Raw genomic sequence first — 17,550 nt, forward strand, 5'->3', positions numbered from 1 at the left:
CATCATCATCATCACCGTCATCATTATCATTATTATTACTTTTAGCAGGGTCTCACTACATAGCTCTGACTGTCTCGGAACTCACTATGTAGACCAGGCTGGCCTTAATCTCACAGAGATCTACCTGCCTCAGCCTCCCAAGCACTGGGGTTAAAGGCATGTGTCACAACTCCTGGCCTTAGGGCCTTGAAGTATTATGTCCTGGCTCTACTCCCTGTTTTCTGCTTCCTGTTTGGGGATGAAATGTCAGCAACCAGCTTCTGGCCCTGCCACTGTGCCTTTCCTGCTGACTGCCATGTCTTCCTTTGCCTGATAGACTTGGCTCTCTGGAACTGTAAGACAAATAACCTTTTCTGCATTGCTTTAAGGGTATTTTATGATAGAAACAGAAAAGAAGCTAAGACACTGTCATGATTTGAATGAGTATTTTAACACTTTCAGTTGGTGGTACTATTTGGGGAGCTTATGGAACCTTTAGGAAATAGGGGCATGCTGGAGAAAGTATGGTCAGGGGGTGGGGCTTGGAGCTTATAGCCTCGACCTACTTTCTGCTTGTGTGCTTTACTTCCTGTGTGGGGATAAAATGTACCAGCCACTTCCTGCTCCTGTTACCTGTGGCTAGCTGTCCTTGCCATTATCAACTATAGCCCTCTGGAACTATTATCCAAAAATTAAACTTTTTTCTCTAAAGTAGCTTTGGTCATGGTAATTTATCAAAGCAACAGAAAAATAACAAATGCAGCAAGTAAAAATTCCTTTCCTGGAAAGTTATCACTCTAAGAACCAGTAGATTGAAGAAATCCTTTGTACGTGATAATAAAAAGATTCTCCTTATATATGGAAGAACTTTTTTTTTAATTTTATTATTACTATTTAGCAATGGGAAAAATGCATTTTATTTACACCAGCAGCCATATGGGCAGGGGGAACAGAGTTAATTAGCTATTTGTATAGGATGGATTACTTATTAAAAAATAAGAAATCTCCAAAACAAAGGAAAGTGTTGAATTTCACACTACCCTCCCCCAATGATCCCAGCATGCGACAATGCCAGGCAGAGGCCCCTGGGCATGTGGTGGTGGGAACTAATTTATGGAAGAAAAACCACAAACCACAGAAAATTTAAAGAACCCCTTTTCCCCATACACACACACACTCAGATACATAATAGGATTACAGGGTGGTCAATACAATTAATTGAAGAAGGATAGAATTCTGTTGATACAGGAAAGGTAGGGGAAGGGAGAGTTCCTAACCACTGTCAACTATTGGTAGAGACCATTAGCTCCCCAAAAAGTAGTTTGTTCCCTCAGAGCTGGACTGAGCCCACATTATATCTACACAGAGTGGGAAGCTATGGCCCTAATGGAAATGATAAAGACAGAAAACAAAAAAAGTAACAAAAAAGGGAAGTAATATGAGCAAATCATTTCCCCAAACTACCACCCAAATCTCTGTGTTCTAACCAGAAAAGGACAAAAAGAAATACTCAAGTCACATTTGAGCTCCCTATCAGAAGGCAAGAGTGACTGGGCCATGGCCTTCCTCCCTTACATCCTGTTTCCCAAGTACTTTAAATAGGCAAGAGTCTTAGAATGCTTCTTCCAGAATTCACTGAAGGTTTTAAAGAACTCATATAGCAAGGAATCTTTTAAAAGTATTTTTAGCTCCTGCCAAGGTTTCATTCTTTTTAAGTTCTCAAAATTTTTGGACTGAGGATCCATCAAACTGTAACTAGGCCCCAACCCTGAGCTGTAAAACTCTGAGAAGGCAATAATAAATAGTCTCAAGGCCCAATCACTATGGTTTTCTTAACTCTTGAGTACAGTAATCCAAATCAGTCCATAAAGTTCAACAAGCTCTTGCGAAGTCGTACACACTAGGGTTAGAAAAGTGAAGCAGAACCAACTCTATCCTTGTGTATACCAGCATTCATGGTTCTCCAGTAAGTCCTAAGAGGCAGTATCCAAGAGCAATGGGAAGAACTGATGCAACTCATGACAAAACAGGGGAATATATTAGCAAGGCAGTCTTCTATAAGAGAAACAGACATGACCCTGCCTTGTAAATTAAAAGATTATTTTCCCTTTCCAATCCAAACAGAGGGAGCCATGGGAGGATTCTCTTCCAAGTCTTTCAAAAACAGGTAAAAGAAAACCAACAACATAAAAACTTAAAATCTTAAGAGAACAGCAACAACCAAACAAATGAAGAAAGGAAAATTCTGTAGGCTTCAGAGGCAAGAGCACTGGAAGATGAATTGAAACTGGTCAAAATAAAAGCTAGAGTGGCAAGCAGCATCTGGAATCATGAGCTGCACCAGATAGGCAGTGGAGCAGGGGACAGGAACATGGCCAAGCCAGACAGATGAGGCTGGACCCTTTACTGGGGCACAGAATGAGGTAAGAAAACATTTCAAATAAAGCAGCACCTTTCTATTCTGCTCATCTCAGGACTCCCACCCTCCATAAACCCCCACTTAGGGATAAAACAGAGGACAGTTTTGATATACCACTGACTTCCCATCCACTTCTAACCCAGCCTCCAAAGTCAGGAAATCTTGGCGGTCTTTCCCCCAACTTCCACCAAAAAGAAGACAACCCCAGATGTCAAGGACGACAAAGGGATATACTGCCACTTGTTGAGGGCAGAGAAGATGGTGACAGTCTTATTCACCATAGCAGAGGTCTGACTGCCCAATTTAAGGACAGGATTCTGAAACCATACCAGGCAGGCCTGTGCAGGGCTTTTAGCATTAAACTCATTCACATTACTGACGGTAGACAGAAAAAGCTCCCTCCTGGCTCAATTTTCAAACAGCCTCCTCCTTGGCCATGACACCCTTCTACAGTTCAGTGGTAACGCTCGAGGATAATGACCTGGCATAATAATCAAGTCAGACCCATGGGCTGGTTACATCACCCGTAACTCAAAAGTAGGAAAAGACTGTCCCACCAAACTTAGGTCCACAGTTTATAATTCAAGACATGAAACTTCAGGTGGAGATGGTTTGTGAAGGTATACTTCATCCTCACAGCATCAAAACAAAATCTTCAGCTGTTTGTAAACCACCTTGTCCTCTGCCAAACCTTTGCCACTAGGTGGGATGGAAAGAGGGGGCTTTGATGAGCCAAAGGCAAGGCCTTGTCCCCACATCAGTTGAAATCACTGAAAATGCTGGACCTTTGGAAAAACAGGTGATTCTGATCTTCTTGTAGACAAAGTCACAAGGGCTCCCTACCAAATTCAAATGGGAATTCATATTTTTAGTATCCGAGTCTCGTACCTGACTTTTATTTGTATCAAAGAGACCCAATTGTAGGCTCAGAAATCAGAGGAGCAGTCCACTGTAGCTGATTGTGGCCTCACCATCAACAGCATCCAAACTTTGCAGGAAGCCCTTGACATCACGCAGATGCAAAATCTGAGAAACAAAAGAATTTTATATGCTGGGTTCTCAGCTGCTCACGTGTGTACTGAGGGCAGTACAGGGATCCTGTATATCCAGATGTATTTACAGAGCTCAAAAAACAGCATGATGCCTGTGGGCTTTCTCTGTCCAGTATTTCAGAGTCAGCTGGCACTGGGTACCCTGTCAAATGGATCCGAATTCCTAAATTCTCCTCTTTTGGTGTTTTTGTTAATACTAAGATCTTTAAGGGGAAACAGGACTTTTGTTTGCGATTTTTTTTTCTTTTTCCTTTCTCTCTCTCTCTCTCTCTCTCTCTCTCTCTCTCTCTCTCTCCAACTTAGCTTACTCCTCCAAAGCCACGGGACCAGTCTATACTATTGTCCTGGTCACTGTCGCCCTCTCTCATGTTGTGACTACTGGAATTCTGGAGGTGAACGCTGCAGCTCCACTGTCTGGGGCCCGCTGTCAGATTCTCCAGGAAGGCAAAGCGGGAGGTGGCGCGCTCCTTTGTCTTCCACTGGCTGAATGCCAAAATCCTTCACGCTACCAGTGTCTGCAAACTCCAGGTGGAAGTAGCCACACTTGACTGCCCGGTGCACCTCAAAGCAGAATCCCAGGCAGGAATCCTCTATCAGGTCTACATAGATCTCCTGGGCGATGGCCTCTAGCTTGCTAATATCCAGGTCGGCCAATGAAATCTCCTCCATCTTAACCGGCAAGCGACTGGGCAGGGTGCGCTGGTGGTACTCGGCGGGCTTGGCGGGCCGCGCTAGGCCTGCAGGCCTCTCCGGGCCGCGTCCTCTGGGTCGGCAACGGCTGCCTCCGCGGCGACAGCAACGGCCGGGAGCCCCAACGCTCGGTCGGCTCTGACAGCACTCACGTTCGGGATTCTAGGCTGCACCCGGGACCGACTCACACCGCCAAACCGTCTCAGAGCCTCACCCTGCCGTTCTGGCTGCTTCCTCTCGCTGGCTCAAGAACTTTTGATAATAAAGCACATATCCAAAGAACAATTATTGAGCCCATCTCATTGTCTTTCTCAATCATCTTTAGTAATTTAACCCAGTACTCTGATTCTAGGACCTATTGTTTCTCAGACAAATCCTACAAGGCACTTCAAACAGAAGGAGATAAAATGTTTTATTAAACTGATATCAAAAACACTAAGATGTGGAGCCTGTAGAATGATAAATCTCACTAATTCAACTGAAGTATCACAAAAGCATTGGAATGACAGTAGCAGCAAATCTTTCAAATTCTTCTTTTTAGCCTGTTCCATGTTCATGGCCGGGATGTGAAAAATGAGGAAGAGGCCAATGTTTCCTTAGCCGTCTGGGTCAGGAGAGCCATCTGGTATTCGTTGTAAGCACCATGCGGGAACCCATAAACCCCGCACTAATGTTCCAATCTAGTCACTGATGGCAATAATCAGAACATCTGGTTAGAATTTCCCTTTGCTGGGGTGTCCCAAAAGATTTTTATTAGGCATCAATTTCCCTTTAGATCTATCTTGGCTATCAACATTTGTTCCCTTTACCTCACGCCCATCTGCCTCGAGCCAGGCATGCCATCTTGTCTCTGCTTACACCTGAGACAATCCATATTTTAAAACTCTTGAAAATGTAGGAAGCATACCACGAATTCCAGGAAGAGATGTCAGCTTCTACTGTTAATACTGTAATCTTCCTGACTATTCTCAACCTCACCTCTGACCTCTTTTTGTCCAGACTGTTACCAGAGAACTGGAAATTTCACCTTCCAGTGAGGTGACCCCTAGAGCAAAAAAGAACTAAATGTCGACCAGAGGGTGAAAGGCATTTTTAATGGTATAAACCCCGTAGGAAGGAGCCAAGAGGGTGATTGGGAAATGAGTAGTGAATTGTCATTTGTAAATGGCAATTAGTCATTGTCCGCTGTGAACTTAAGTTTCCCGAGGAAAAGTTACATTGGTGTTGTGCACGCTACAAAGCGGAATGACTGGTTAGAGCTTGGTGATTGTGGAAATCTAAATGTAGCAGATCTGGGTTATCTTGGACTGTCTGTAATCCCATTAGTGGTCAATCACCATCCACCCCTGTGTTTGATCTAACATCCTTTTGACTACTAAATAAAATCTTTAGAATGCATTAGCAGACTGCTAAATACAGTTAATCTACACGCCCAATTATTAGAGAGCATCTGAGAGCCACAGGGGTGTTTTCCCTGCATCTCTATATTCCATTCACCTCTGATTCCCAGCAATACATTTGGCAATTGCCACGATTTTTTACTTTCTTTCTTCTGTAACTAATGAAATCTCACATAACCATTTTCATGATGGAACATGCTGAATCTGTCTAGACCATGGCCACTCACAGTTGGCTGAGAATTATGATTTGGGTCGACATTGCTGAGGTTTTTAAATTGAAGTGGGTGTGAAAACTGTGCTCTATACAGGATGATGTGAGCCGTGGACTAAAAACTGTGTGTCTAGCCAACCAAGGGAGAAATAATAACAGCTAACTGTCTCTCATTGTAGTTAGTTTTAACTTTGAGTTCACTTAAAGCCTGATCAGTGTGGACTCAAAACATCTATGAGGGTTTGAGGGAGAAAGATATCTAACCAAATGTTCTACGAAGTCTTTACCCATCAGCATTTATTAACTTTGGGCTCAGGAAAGACAACAAACTGTATGTTTTGTCATCGCTACATTTATTTTCTGATCCTATAGTCAGTTTAGGGCCCCAAGCTGCTTTCTGGGTTCACTTGGAGCTAAGATAAGCAATGACAAGCAGGGTGAGCATTGCTTGCTAAAAGTTTAGTACAAGAGGTTTAAGCTTACCTTTTCTTTTCTAAAAGTTCTGGTGGTTCATTCATTGCTACACCCACTTGTCTCTACAGTGCAGTTCAGAGGATCAATAGAGAATGCAGCTGTAATTTCTCTGGCAGGCTGTTGTTGAAAGAGAACCAGTGTGAGGATGAGAGCTGGGCCTGGGCCTGGGCCTGGGACCTAGCCTAATTGGAGCTCTATGAAGAGCTGTTAAATCACTCCTTCCTTTCCCCATTCCTTAGCGCCTTCCCTACCCCAGTAATTCTCCCTTGCATTTTGAATTAGTCAGAAGTCTCCAGAGGAATGGAACCAATAGGACGAATATAAAAGAATTTATTAAGTCAGCACTCAAATAGTAACATCAGAACCACATGTGAATCCTGAGAACCAGGTAGTTACTCTGTCATTGAGGCTGGGTAACTTAGCATTTGGAGTAGACCCACAATGGCTGTTTCTCACTGGGAGTAGAGGGCAGACAGCTGGTAGTTGCTTGGTCCACAGGGCTGTGTGCTGCAACAGACCCAGCCTGGTAATTTTCTGCAAAGCCACCAGTCTACAATGAAAGCTTGCAAACCTCTTTCCTCTCTCTAGGAATGAGTCAGCAGTAGCAGCCACAGGACCAGTTATGTCAGGGGGCAAGAGGGAAGGCCAATCAGCAAAAGGTGAGGTAATCTTTCTTCTGCTTTTTATCTTGGACGCTACCAGAAAGCGATGCCCACAATCAGGGTGGAGCTTCCAATTGTAATCAAGACGTTTCTTCAGGTGAGGCTCCCTCCTCAGGTGATTCTAATTTGTGGCAAGTTGACATTGAAACCAACCATTATAGCTGCATAGTGTTATTCAGAATCTACTTGTATAGCCAACATTATATGTTTTCAGCCTTCTGGAGGCTGCTTCTCTCTGTTCTCTCACATCTAATCTTAGGCCCTTGTTGCTTAGAGCCCTGGATTGATTTGTCTCTCTATGCTGACCTCTTTGGATTAGACTTAGAGCGAACAGCATGTATATGAGTGAGTGGTGTGTGTGTGTGTGTGTGTGTGTGTGTGTGTACTCCAACTTCGGTCAATCCTAGTATAATAGAATGAAAACCAGGCCAGAATTCTGTGGAATAATGGATTCCAAATGAAAGCTTATTGCTAATACCTGAATTATTCGGGGATTTCTCTCTATATATATCAAGTCATATATCAAAATTTGTTTCCTGTTCTAGCTTTCCATAATTTTATAGGTATCTTTATATACTCAAAGTTTTCCAGTTATAAATATTCTTTAAAAAAGTGAAAGTTTCTCCTCAATGGGGAGTTCAATAGTCTCAGTGTGGCTGCACACAGAAGTTTTATGGGCAATTCTTACAGAATAAATTATCTGGGACCCATTTGGGCATTTACACTAAAACCCTGAAAACACGAGACACATACCTTTTTAAATCCCCAACATGTGACTCTAATACATAGCTAAGGCTATGAACCACTATGTTCGTCTATTTGAATCAGTATATTGACTTCATGTTTTAGTGCATTTTATAGGGTGAATTGACTACCATACTTCTTGGAACAATATGAGACACTAATAAATAAGTAAATAAGCAATTCAGGAGGCAAAATTTTCTATTATCACAGACAAATTTTGCCTTTAGAAAATGTCAACAGCAAGTTTTGGCTTTAATTTTTAGTTGACCCCTACCATATACAGTGTTTGAAAGGCAATAACTTAATTATCCTTTGAATACAGAAGAAATTCTTATCTTTGAAACATTGTTACATTTCCTTAAATAATCTAGTGACACAGATTCTTGTAAATTAAAGAGTCATCAGGAAGTTGGCACAATTGTCCAGCCCAACCTGAAACAACATGAGTTCTATCCCTACGACCTACATGGAGAAAGGAAAGAGCTCACTACTGCAAGTTGGCCTCTGACCTCCATACAAGTTCATGACCTATTCAACCAGACACATACAGACTTTCACAAACATACACAGTAATAATTAATAATAGTAATAATTATTATTTTTTTAAAACTCAGCAAGGTTCTGACTGTGTCTCTAATATAATAGACCTGGAGGAAAATCACCCAGATCTGCTTCACTGGTTGTGAATTGATGTTATTACTTTTCCACACTATTAATATTAACAGTGAAATTTCACACACGTTCATGTAAGTATAAAACAGTAAGAGCAGAGGACAAAGCCCACGAGAGAGATAAAATGGGTAACAGAAGTAATCGTGGTATATTACTGCTGCAAAAATCAATAAAGCAAATCTGTTATTCTTTTTAAGTGTCATATTACAATAATGTTTTCCTGAAGACTGTTGTCTGCATCCAATTTAGAAAGGCATCTGCTTGTGTTTGCTTAAAACAAAAGGGTGGTTGACTTAATGAATTATTTACAGGCATGCAATATGGCAACAGTGTCATTATGAACTCTCTTCTAAGATCTCCTCTGGCTACTCCTGGCAGGGTGTCAATTTGCTTGTTTTTATGGTAGGTGCATGAAATTGTGGAGCTATTCAAAGAAATGAGAATCCACCATTGGACTTCCTAATGTGCACGCGGACCCGGTAAGAGAGCCATGGCAACAAGAACGGCAAAAAACATTCATTTGGCATTAACAATGTGTAATGTGGAGTTCAAGCGGATGAGCCATGGGAATTACAGAAGTCTTGAAAATAGGCTAAAGATGTAAGGAAATCAAGACAGGCCTGGAGGAGAAGCTGAGAAGAGAATAAAAGCAAGGTCTGTGACCCTTTCCTCCTGCCTGGCACGTATGCCACCTGCCAGTGTCTGCTGGAGAAAAAAGTTCCAGAGCTTAGAGTTCTGCACCAAAGTAATGAAGTAGAAAAATTAAATTGACCTTGAAGTTTATAAGAAATAAGCAGAAAAGGCGTGAGAAGAAAAAGCATGGGTATAAGTAGCAGGGTTATTAAAAGCCAATGATTTTCTTTAGCATCATCAATCCCACATTTCCTCGCACAGAGTCAGTGCATTCTGGATGGACTCTGTGAAGGCAGCCAGCTGGTAGCCAGCAGTACCGCAGGAGCCAAGTCAGGGCAGAAAGAACAAAGCCCTGTAGAGACAGCGATTTTTCCTCAGGTCAGAACCACGTGTAACCTGGCATAACACCTGACTTGAATCACAGATCAGTAGTGTTGGCTGCTGGTGAAATTTGATCGGATAAATTTTCAATTTATGAAAACGGCCCTGTGAGAAGATTTTGTAAACAAAAGCCAATTACAATTGACAATTTCTCCTACCAGCATCAACAAGGCAAATCTCAGAAAGAAGGTGCCTGTGGATAGAGCAATTAGGTCTGTCTGTAGCCCTGTGTTTATTCTGCCCTCACTGTGTGGTGACTGTCTGCACCCTACAGGGGCCTATGTGGGGCCTGGGTGTGGCAGAGGCAGTAAGAGCAACACTGTCTCCGCCTCCAGCAGTATCATGGGGAATTTTCATTTGAAACTTTGACAAAGCCACAGACTCTTGTTAACTGGCATTGTCTTATAATTGTTTGTTAGACTCCGAGGGTTTTAACAGCTTAATGCTGTCCTTTTATATTGCAGTCAAGATCCAGAGATGAGAGCAGTAGATTGTCTGTTAATTCTGTGAAAGGGGAACCATCAGATGGTAAGAATGGAAACAGAGTGCAAATAAGTGTAATTTATGTTTAATGCTTGAGCTACACATTGCCTTGTGACGGCGTGGGTGGATGCTATTGTGAGAACAGTAGCTGCGAGAACAGAAGCCTGGAGCAGTGGATTTGCAGGGTTGCATTCACAGTCAAATCACCTTCTGAAGAAGGAAGAAGAATTAGAAGCATCAACCTCCTCTCCACCCGGCAGTGTTTTCACTGACTTCAAAGCAAGGCAGCAACCAACAAGCACCAAGGCTGTGGGTAAAGGACAGGCTAATTTCCTCTAGCTCTGCCCATGGGTCAAATTAACCAGAAAACTGTCTAAGTGCTTATGTATCTCTTCTTTGATAACCCTGGATGCAACTGAAAGATGCTATTGCCCAATCTCATGATTTTTTTCCATGTTTTTAAACTTTTATTAATTACACTTTATTCATTTTGTATTTTCCCATAAGCCCCTCCCTCCTCCCCTCCCGGTCCCACCCTCCCCCCCTTTCTGCATGCATGCCCCACCCCAAGTCCACTGATAGGAAAGGTCCTCCTCTCCTTCTTTCTGATCTTAGTCTATCAGTTCTCATCAGAAGTGGCTGCATTGTCAGGGTTCTAGGTTATCTCCACGGATAGTCCTTGGTTGGAGTATGAGTCTCTGGGAAGTTCCCTGTGTTCAAATTTTCTGGTTCTGTTGCTCTCCTTGTGGAGTTCCTGTCCTTTCCAGCTCTTACTATTTCCCACTTCTTACATAAAATTCCATTCACTCTACCCGACAGTTGGCCATCAGGCTCAGCATCTGCTTTGACAGTCTGCATGGCAGAGGCTTTCAGAGGCCCTCTGTGGCAGGTTCCAAGGTTGTTTCCTGTTTTCTTCTTCTGGCTTTCAGAGGTTGTTTAATGTCTTCTTGTAGTATAAGAAGGACTCCTGCACCCAGCTCCTGTTCCTCCCTTTTCAGGCATAAACTGTGCAGCTTTAGACAAGGCTGTTAGCCTTGCTGAGATTCTATTTTTCCTAGAAAATTTGGGTAATAATGATTACAGTAGATAACACTTAAATCAACAGATTGATAAGAGACCCAAGATATTCAATTCTATAACACTCAACCCAATAAGTTTTATCAATACTAATTTTTTAAAAATTAGATATTTTTACTGCTGTCCTCATTTTACTTTCTCTTCCCCTTTCAAGTCTTTAATACCACATCAATTTCATATGAATCACATGCTACCTCAGGTCTACCAAGTGCATGAAGCAAGTCATTAAACAAGGGGAAGACAGGAAAAGAAGGGCATTGTAAAATTGAACCTGAAATTTAAATAAGCTGACCGTGCACCAATTTCTACAAAGAACCAACGGTTTTGCCTCTTCTATTTGTGACCAAGTTGTCCTCAGCCATGGGAAATCTGAGGCATCCATTAAGTGCAAAGACCCATTGTTCCACCACATAGTGGAACTATAGAAAATGGGGCCTCAGCAAGCATGGGGATTTTTAGGTGTTGGAACACTGTCAAACGAGTGATAGCGTGGTGAACAGTGCCTTGGGGGAACTATGAAAAAAGCTCCAGGAAAAAAAGGCAGAGGGCCTTTTACCTCAGGTGCATTTTTTCCCTGGATGCTTCTTAGACATGATTCTCCTATCCTCCTGTGACAAACACTTACATTCCATTTATAAGACACATTTATTTGTGCTGAGCATCAGAACATAGCCATGGAACCCAATCTGGCCAGTGTACCTTTGAATCTGGATATGGTCTTCTGCCTTGCTTTTGGGCTTTCCCAGATATAATCTACAGTATGTATTGGGCAATTGTGTTTAAATTGGTCTCTCCTGAGAAAGTCCTGGGCAAAGACTGCTCTGTTAATATTTCGTCCGTGTTTACTGAAGTTTATTTTCGTGTTTTTCTGAACTCAGGCAGCCTTCTTTGGATCACTGCTTTCTTTGGTACATTTGTTCATAAATGTGCACTGAAACCGAAGTAAGGCTGTTTCCAGCATTCCACTGTAGTCTCCCCTTCCCCGCCCCCCCATTCCTTCAGGTCCTCAGATCCCAGGTCTTGCAGACACAGGTCTGCACAGGTCCACTGAAAAGCTGACATTAGGTTGGTGCCCCATAGGATTCAGTTCTTTGGAAGACGTTTTCTCCTCCTCAAATTCCTCAGATTCACTTTTCCATCTCTTTTCTTCCAAACTACAAGGGATTTGATGCTGTTGCCATGGTTTGGGAAAAGCTTGGGAATATGGGAAAGACTGGACTAAACCAGACAGGACCCATGAGGACAAAACCAGGGGTCCTGTGCTCTAGGAAGGGGGTCATTTTCTCTGTAGGGGACTTCTATTTTTGTTTTTGTGGCTTAAGATTCAACACCAAGGGCAACAGACCAGTGGAACCTACCCTCCTTTTAAAAATTGAGAAAGGATCCAGGTTCCTGAAATTAATTGAGAGTTCAGTTGCTGAGAGGCCACAGGTACCCTGCAGAGGTATCTATACCCAGGAATGCAGCCTTTCTTTCACTCTGAGTACTGGGAAACTGATGTTTCTCACCATTTGATGTACTGCCTGCCATTTAATTAACATTCTGGAAAAAACCACATTTGACTGGTATCTTGCTCATTTAATTTTAATATTTCTACTGAATTGACAACACCATGTTATTAATAATGCCTGTCATATAAGGCCTATAATCAGCAAATAGCCCAGAAGGATGGAATAAAATATGCAGTATTGTTTCTTTGCTCACACCCATACAGTTGATCTCAAATTCATGTACATTTACATTTTAAAAGAAGTATATTTAAGACAAAGAAAGTTGTTTAAAATAGATTTGTAAACTCATATGCTGCCCCCACTTTATATAAAGGAGTTGAAAAAGGATTTTCAGGTATTATTTAATACAATTAAAATAAATGTCTGATTATCTCAATACGACAGATCAATGAGCTGATGCTTCAAGAAGTTCCATTTGTGCCGGTCTCGCAGTTAATAACAGAGTCTTCCCCTTCATCACATTGCAGCCAGCATTTCATTGCAGTATCAAGGTGGTAGAGAATTGACTTTCAACATTCCAGCATCTGATGAAAAGAGGTGGGTGGCTGAGAATCTACTTAATTCCCTGTTTTCATCTTGTGGAGACCTTGGAGGGACTGGGTCTGAAAGCCTTTTCTCAGTAGATTTTAAAGGCACATCTCAGGCTGATTTATCTCATCATCTGTGTGTATGATCAGATGGCCAGGACAGGCTGCGGTTTGTGGAACGTAGTACAAAATGAAATGTGGAGTCCTATGTTTAGAATTACTAAGGCCTTCAAGAGGGAGGGCCCTTCTGAACACATGGTCTATGCCATTGGACAGGTCTCATGTCCTTCAAACCATTGCTGTGTCAACATGTAGACCAGGATTGCCTTCAAAGCCCTCAGTGGTGTTTCTAGACCAGGGTATTCATCTTTCCTCAATGATGCTTGCCTATACTCTCACTCATTTTCATATTCATATTTGTGTTGGGTAAGGCTTTCTAAAGGCATTAACATTATATTGTAACTAGGTAAGAATTTTAATTTTTTAGTGCATATATATGCACATCTTAGTGTGTGTTTGTGTGTGTGTGTGTGTGTGTGCGTGTGTGTGTGTGTGTATGAAGGGGGTTTGTATGAGATCAATTGGCCAGAAGTCAAATTTAGGTGTGTTCCTCAGTCATTTTCTACTTTTTATTTATTTGTTTGTTTGTTTGTTTCTGTCTTTCTTTGTTTAGACACAGGGTCTTTTACTGAACCTGGAACTCAATGATTGGCTAGACCGGTTGGCCATTAGGCTCCCTGAGATCATTCTGCTTGCTTCATTAAGATTCCGGAGCTTACTGCATCTGTCTTTTTATAGGGTGCTGGGGTCTGAACTTATGTACTCATGCATGGGCAGAAAGCACTGTGCCAATGGAGCTATCTCTCTAGCCCCCATTCATTAATTATCTTCAGAAAGCTCCCCTGACTTCAACCCAGGACTCTCCCACAGCTTCCATGAACTTTGAAGGTAAGTGATATAAGTAGAGAAGATCGTATCAGTGAGTTGACCCAGACTCAGAAAGACAAACACCACATGTTCCCTCTCATTGGAGGTTCCTAGGTCCATGTCTTAGGATGTGGGACATATCCTAGGGTACCTGAAAACAGCAGGAAAGAAAAAGGGGACATTTCTGGGGTATGGGGTGTGGAGGATCAATAGAGATGAGGATAGAGGGTACGAGTGACCGGAAGGTGTGACAAAGAGGGAGGTTTTCGCTTAGGGATGGAGAAGGAGATGAACACAGAGAGGCAAAATAGCAATAAGGGTGTTTAAAGTGTCATAAGGAATCATATCATTAACTATTAATGTAAAAAATCCCTATAATATGTGTAAGCACATATATACACTTTACATAAACTTTTCTTATCTGGACTAACAATTCTTCTTCCAAGAGCCAAAGACAACTTAACAAAAAATTCTAAGACCAAGAACAAGAAGCTCATTTTTGAGATATTGGTCATGGTTTGCTAAGAGACCCCAAGAACATATAGGTTATTGGCATTGCCCTCTCTTGCGAAATTTTCCCTGAGCCTTAGGTACAGTCGTCTTTTTACAGACAAAGGGTCAGGGAGTTTGCTGGGACACTGTCTTACTGTGACATCAGAAGAAGATACCTACCTAAACACGGGCAGAACAAAGACAACAGCAATAGACATGCCAAAGTGGAGAGGGAAAACCCAGATGGTCTCAACCCATACAAAGAACTATAGGCAACTAGGGAATGCTCAGAGTGAAAGAACTAGTTCTCTGCAAGAAAAAGCGTACTGATTGGCTATCTAATACCAATGGTCAGCCCTGAAAACATACATACAAATAGCATTGTGTAGACTTAGCAGGTTATATTTAGGAATATATACATATATGTATATATGCACATATATATGCATGTAACATAATTAACAAAAAAGAAGTCATGAATTTGAAAGAGAGCATGGGGAGGCATTTGGGAGGATTTGGAAGGAGAAAAAAAAGGAGAAATAATGTAATTACAGTCTCAAAAACTGTTCCCTCTGACTTAAACCCAGGACCCTCCCTGCTGCCCCCATTCTTTCTTTGTTTTTTGATAGGGTCAGTCTGATTTTAAAGCATGGATGTCCTGCATCAGCCTCCTGAGTACTGGGATTGAAGGTATACAACATAATTTCTTATCTGATCATTGCTTTCTACCATAGTGGACACTCATATTCTTGGAAAATGATTAGCATTTTACATAAAAGGCAACTTGATCTTGGGGTATGGCTCAGTTGTTGAAGCACTTGCTTAGGCCCTAGGCTGGATCTCTTGTGCTGCAAAAGTAAAAACTGTAACAGTGAAAGAGCAATGTTGAATGGAAGATGTTTAACTTCTGAAACGGAAGCTCATTGCTTGTCTGCAGGATTTTTTTTTTTTTAATTCTCACTATTATGACACCCACTAGCAGTTATGTCAAACTCAGTTAATAGACTGTGACAAGATTGTGGCAAGAGGCGAAGTCTTAAATTCATAGGGCTTATTTCTATTCCATTCTACTTTTAGACATTTTGGGAATATGGCATCTTTTATACTTTTTGACAATTAAGAGGTTACTAGAACAATGTCTGAGCAAAACCTTTCAGCTATGTGCTTCGCTATTGAACCTGAACAAACCTTCAGACATATTTTCTTTGCTCAACTCCAGGTAAATGCAGAAGATCTAGTGGGAAACCCTGCTACATTAGATCCAGGAGATGGAGGGATCCCAAGACCCCATATTCCTCCGTCAGAGCATGATCCTGAACACACCCACTGGTCCACATTGAAACAATGTGAACGAACGAGAGTGGATATGTACTGGATATGGGAATTGGAGTGATCAGTGAGGCAACAGGCACTATTCTGCCTGAATGATACCTGCATTTGAAAGATTCTATAATACTGACATGTGGGGGCCTTAGTAAGAGTTAATCGTAAAAACATAAATAAATGTTTATAATAATGGTCCTTTTCAAGTTAGAGGATTCGTGTGAGGAAATATAGTAAAGGGTAGAAGGGAGAATGTTCTTATTGTTTCTACATATCATTATGATCAACCTAATGGTACCAAGTCCAGACAAAGGGAACCTTGAGAGCGAGCTTTTCCCCTGGTTCCTAAGATGTATATATGGTTCAGGATCTAGATGGATGACCATGTGGACAATGGAGAGTATAACCAACATGAGGTTGTTATTGACATACTTCATAGAGGTCAGCAGAAAAAAACGTAAATGACTTCCTGTTAGTGATTCTGTTTAAGTGATTGAAAGGCCAATCAGACCATCCCACTCGAGCCTTAAGCACCAGTAACAATCAATCAGGTTGGTGTGAGTATAAGGAAATATGGGAGATGTTGGGGGGAGCAAGGTCACCTTAGGAGACTTCCAAAAAGAAGGGGGAAGCAGTCACTGTCCTGGCCTCAGATCCATTTTGAGACTTCACCAGTGTGGTAGGAGTCTCTAGTGGATCAACACTGTGTGAGTGGATCAGGGCTGTTCAAGGAGTCACTGACACTTCACTTGCCGTTCCCTATGAGCCTCCAGAAGGCTGTACTCGACACTCCCTACTGGGCTGCTTTCCGTCTTTAGGATGGTCTATTCTGATCCCTCTTTGAGTACATGCATTGCTTTTCTTGCTTAAATCAGGGCTCTCTACTGGATTATGTACTTCAAGAACATAAGAATCAAGACTTCCCGTCCCCACCCCCTATAATAAAATAAAAAACACAGATGACCTAGACATGGACTTTCTCCATGTGGAAGCCCACGCTACACACAGTTCTTCATATTTCTCATGTAAATAGGTTCAAAGTCTACTCTGAGCCTCCTAACTTCCTCTCTGTGAGATTTCAAAGATAAAGGAAAAGGAAAACGAAACACTCTGAGAATCTGCATTCCCCTTGAGAGCTGAGAACATTCTCTCTCTGTCTCTGCTTCTGTCTCTTTCTCTCTCACACACACAAAGACACAGACACACCTGCCATCAGCATTCCCTGATGGCACTTCTCCCAGCCAGCTGACAAGAATGAATACTTGATGTAGCAAGTACTCTGGACACAGATGCCATTTGATATGATGAGAAATGCTCTGGTGCATGGGGACATTCTGTTCTTATTCTCCAGCTCAGGCCTGAGATATTCATGATCAGGCTATCTTCCAAGCAGCTTAAATATCTACTTGGACACTCACACAGTGGTCATAAAAATTAGCTAAAAAAACAAAAAACAACAACAAAAAAACAACTCTAGTACAAACGCAAGACTATTATTCAAAGTGGAAGCCAGCTGTTGTCCCTTCCAGCTACTTATATTTTCCCGTTTTCCACACAGGTACCTTCTGATAGAATTGGTTCCAAACATTAACCAAAATCCAAAATGAAATTCAAAATTGATATAAGCAGGGAAGTGCTATATTACTACTGGTGTTGATGCAGCCAACATCCCATTGTTCTAGTATGTGAGACTTTGATCTTTCCTGGAGTGACCCAGCTAAGCCAAAATGGCTCAGAAGCCTCCAGAAGCTCCCACAGTGTTGAATATTTGAGTTGCTCTGCTCAATGCTGCCGTTATTGTTGCTTATGGACCTCCTTAGTGAACTACTCAAAGTCTCCACAGGCAGCGCAATTTCTTTTTTGGCACCACTGTTGTCAGACAACATGCCTTCT

The 17,550-nt window shown here is 41.9% G+C and overlaps 1 protein-coding gene across 1 annotated transcript; it reads right to left on the reverse strand.

Moving 5' to 3' along the window:
- Positions 1-3,723: 3,723 nt before the first annotated feature.
- LOC129688021 (ataxin-7-like protein 3B) lies at positions 3,724-4,119 on the reverse strand. The gene has a single exon (XM_055622752.1). It carries the CDS (start codon positions 4,117-4,119, stop codon positions 3,826-3,828), a length of 294 nt encoding a protein of 97 aa, XP_055478727.1. The 3' UTR covers positions 3,724-3,825.
- Between the last annotated feature and the right edge of the window lie 13,431 nt (positions 4,120-17,550).

Source organism: Psammomys obesus, unplaced genomic scaffold, assembly GCF_907164565.1.
Source record: "Psammomys obesus unplaced genomic scaffold, mPsaObe1.curated_primary_1811, whole genome shotgun sequence".
In the NCBI taxonomy this organism is placed as follows: Eukaryota; Metazoa; Chordata; class Mammalia; order Rodentia; family Muridae; genus Psammomys; species Psammomys obesus.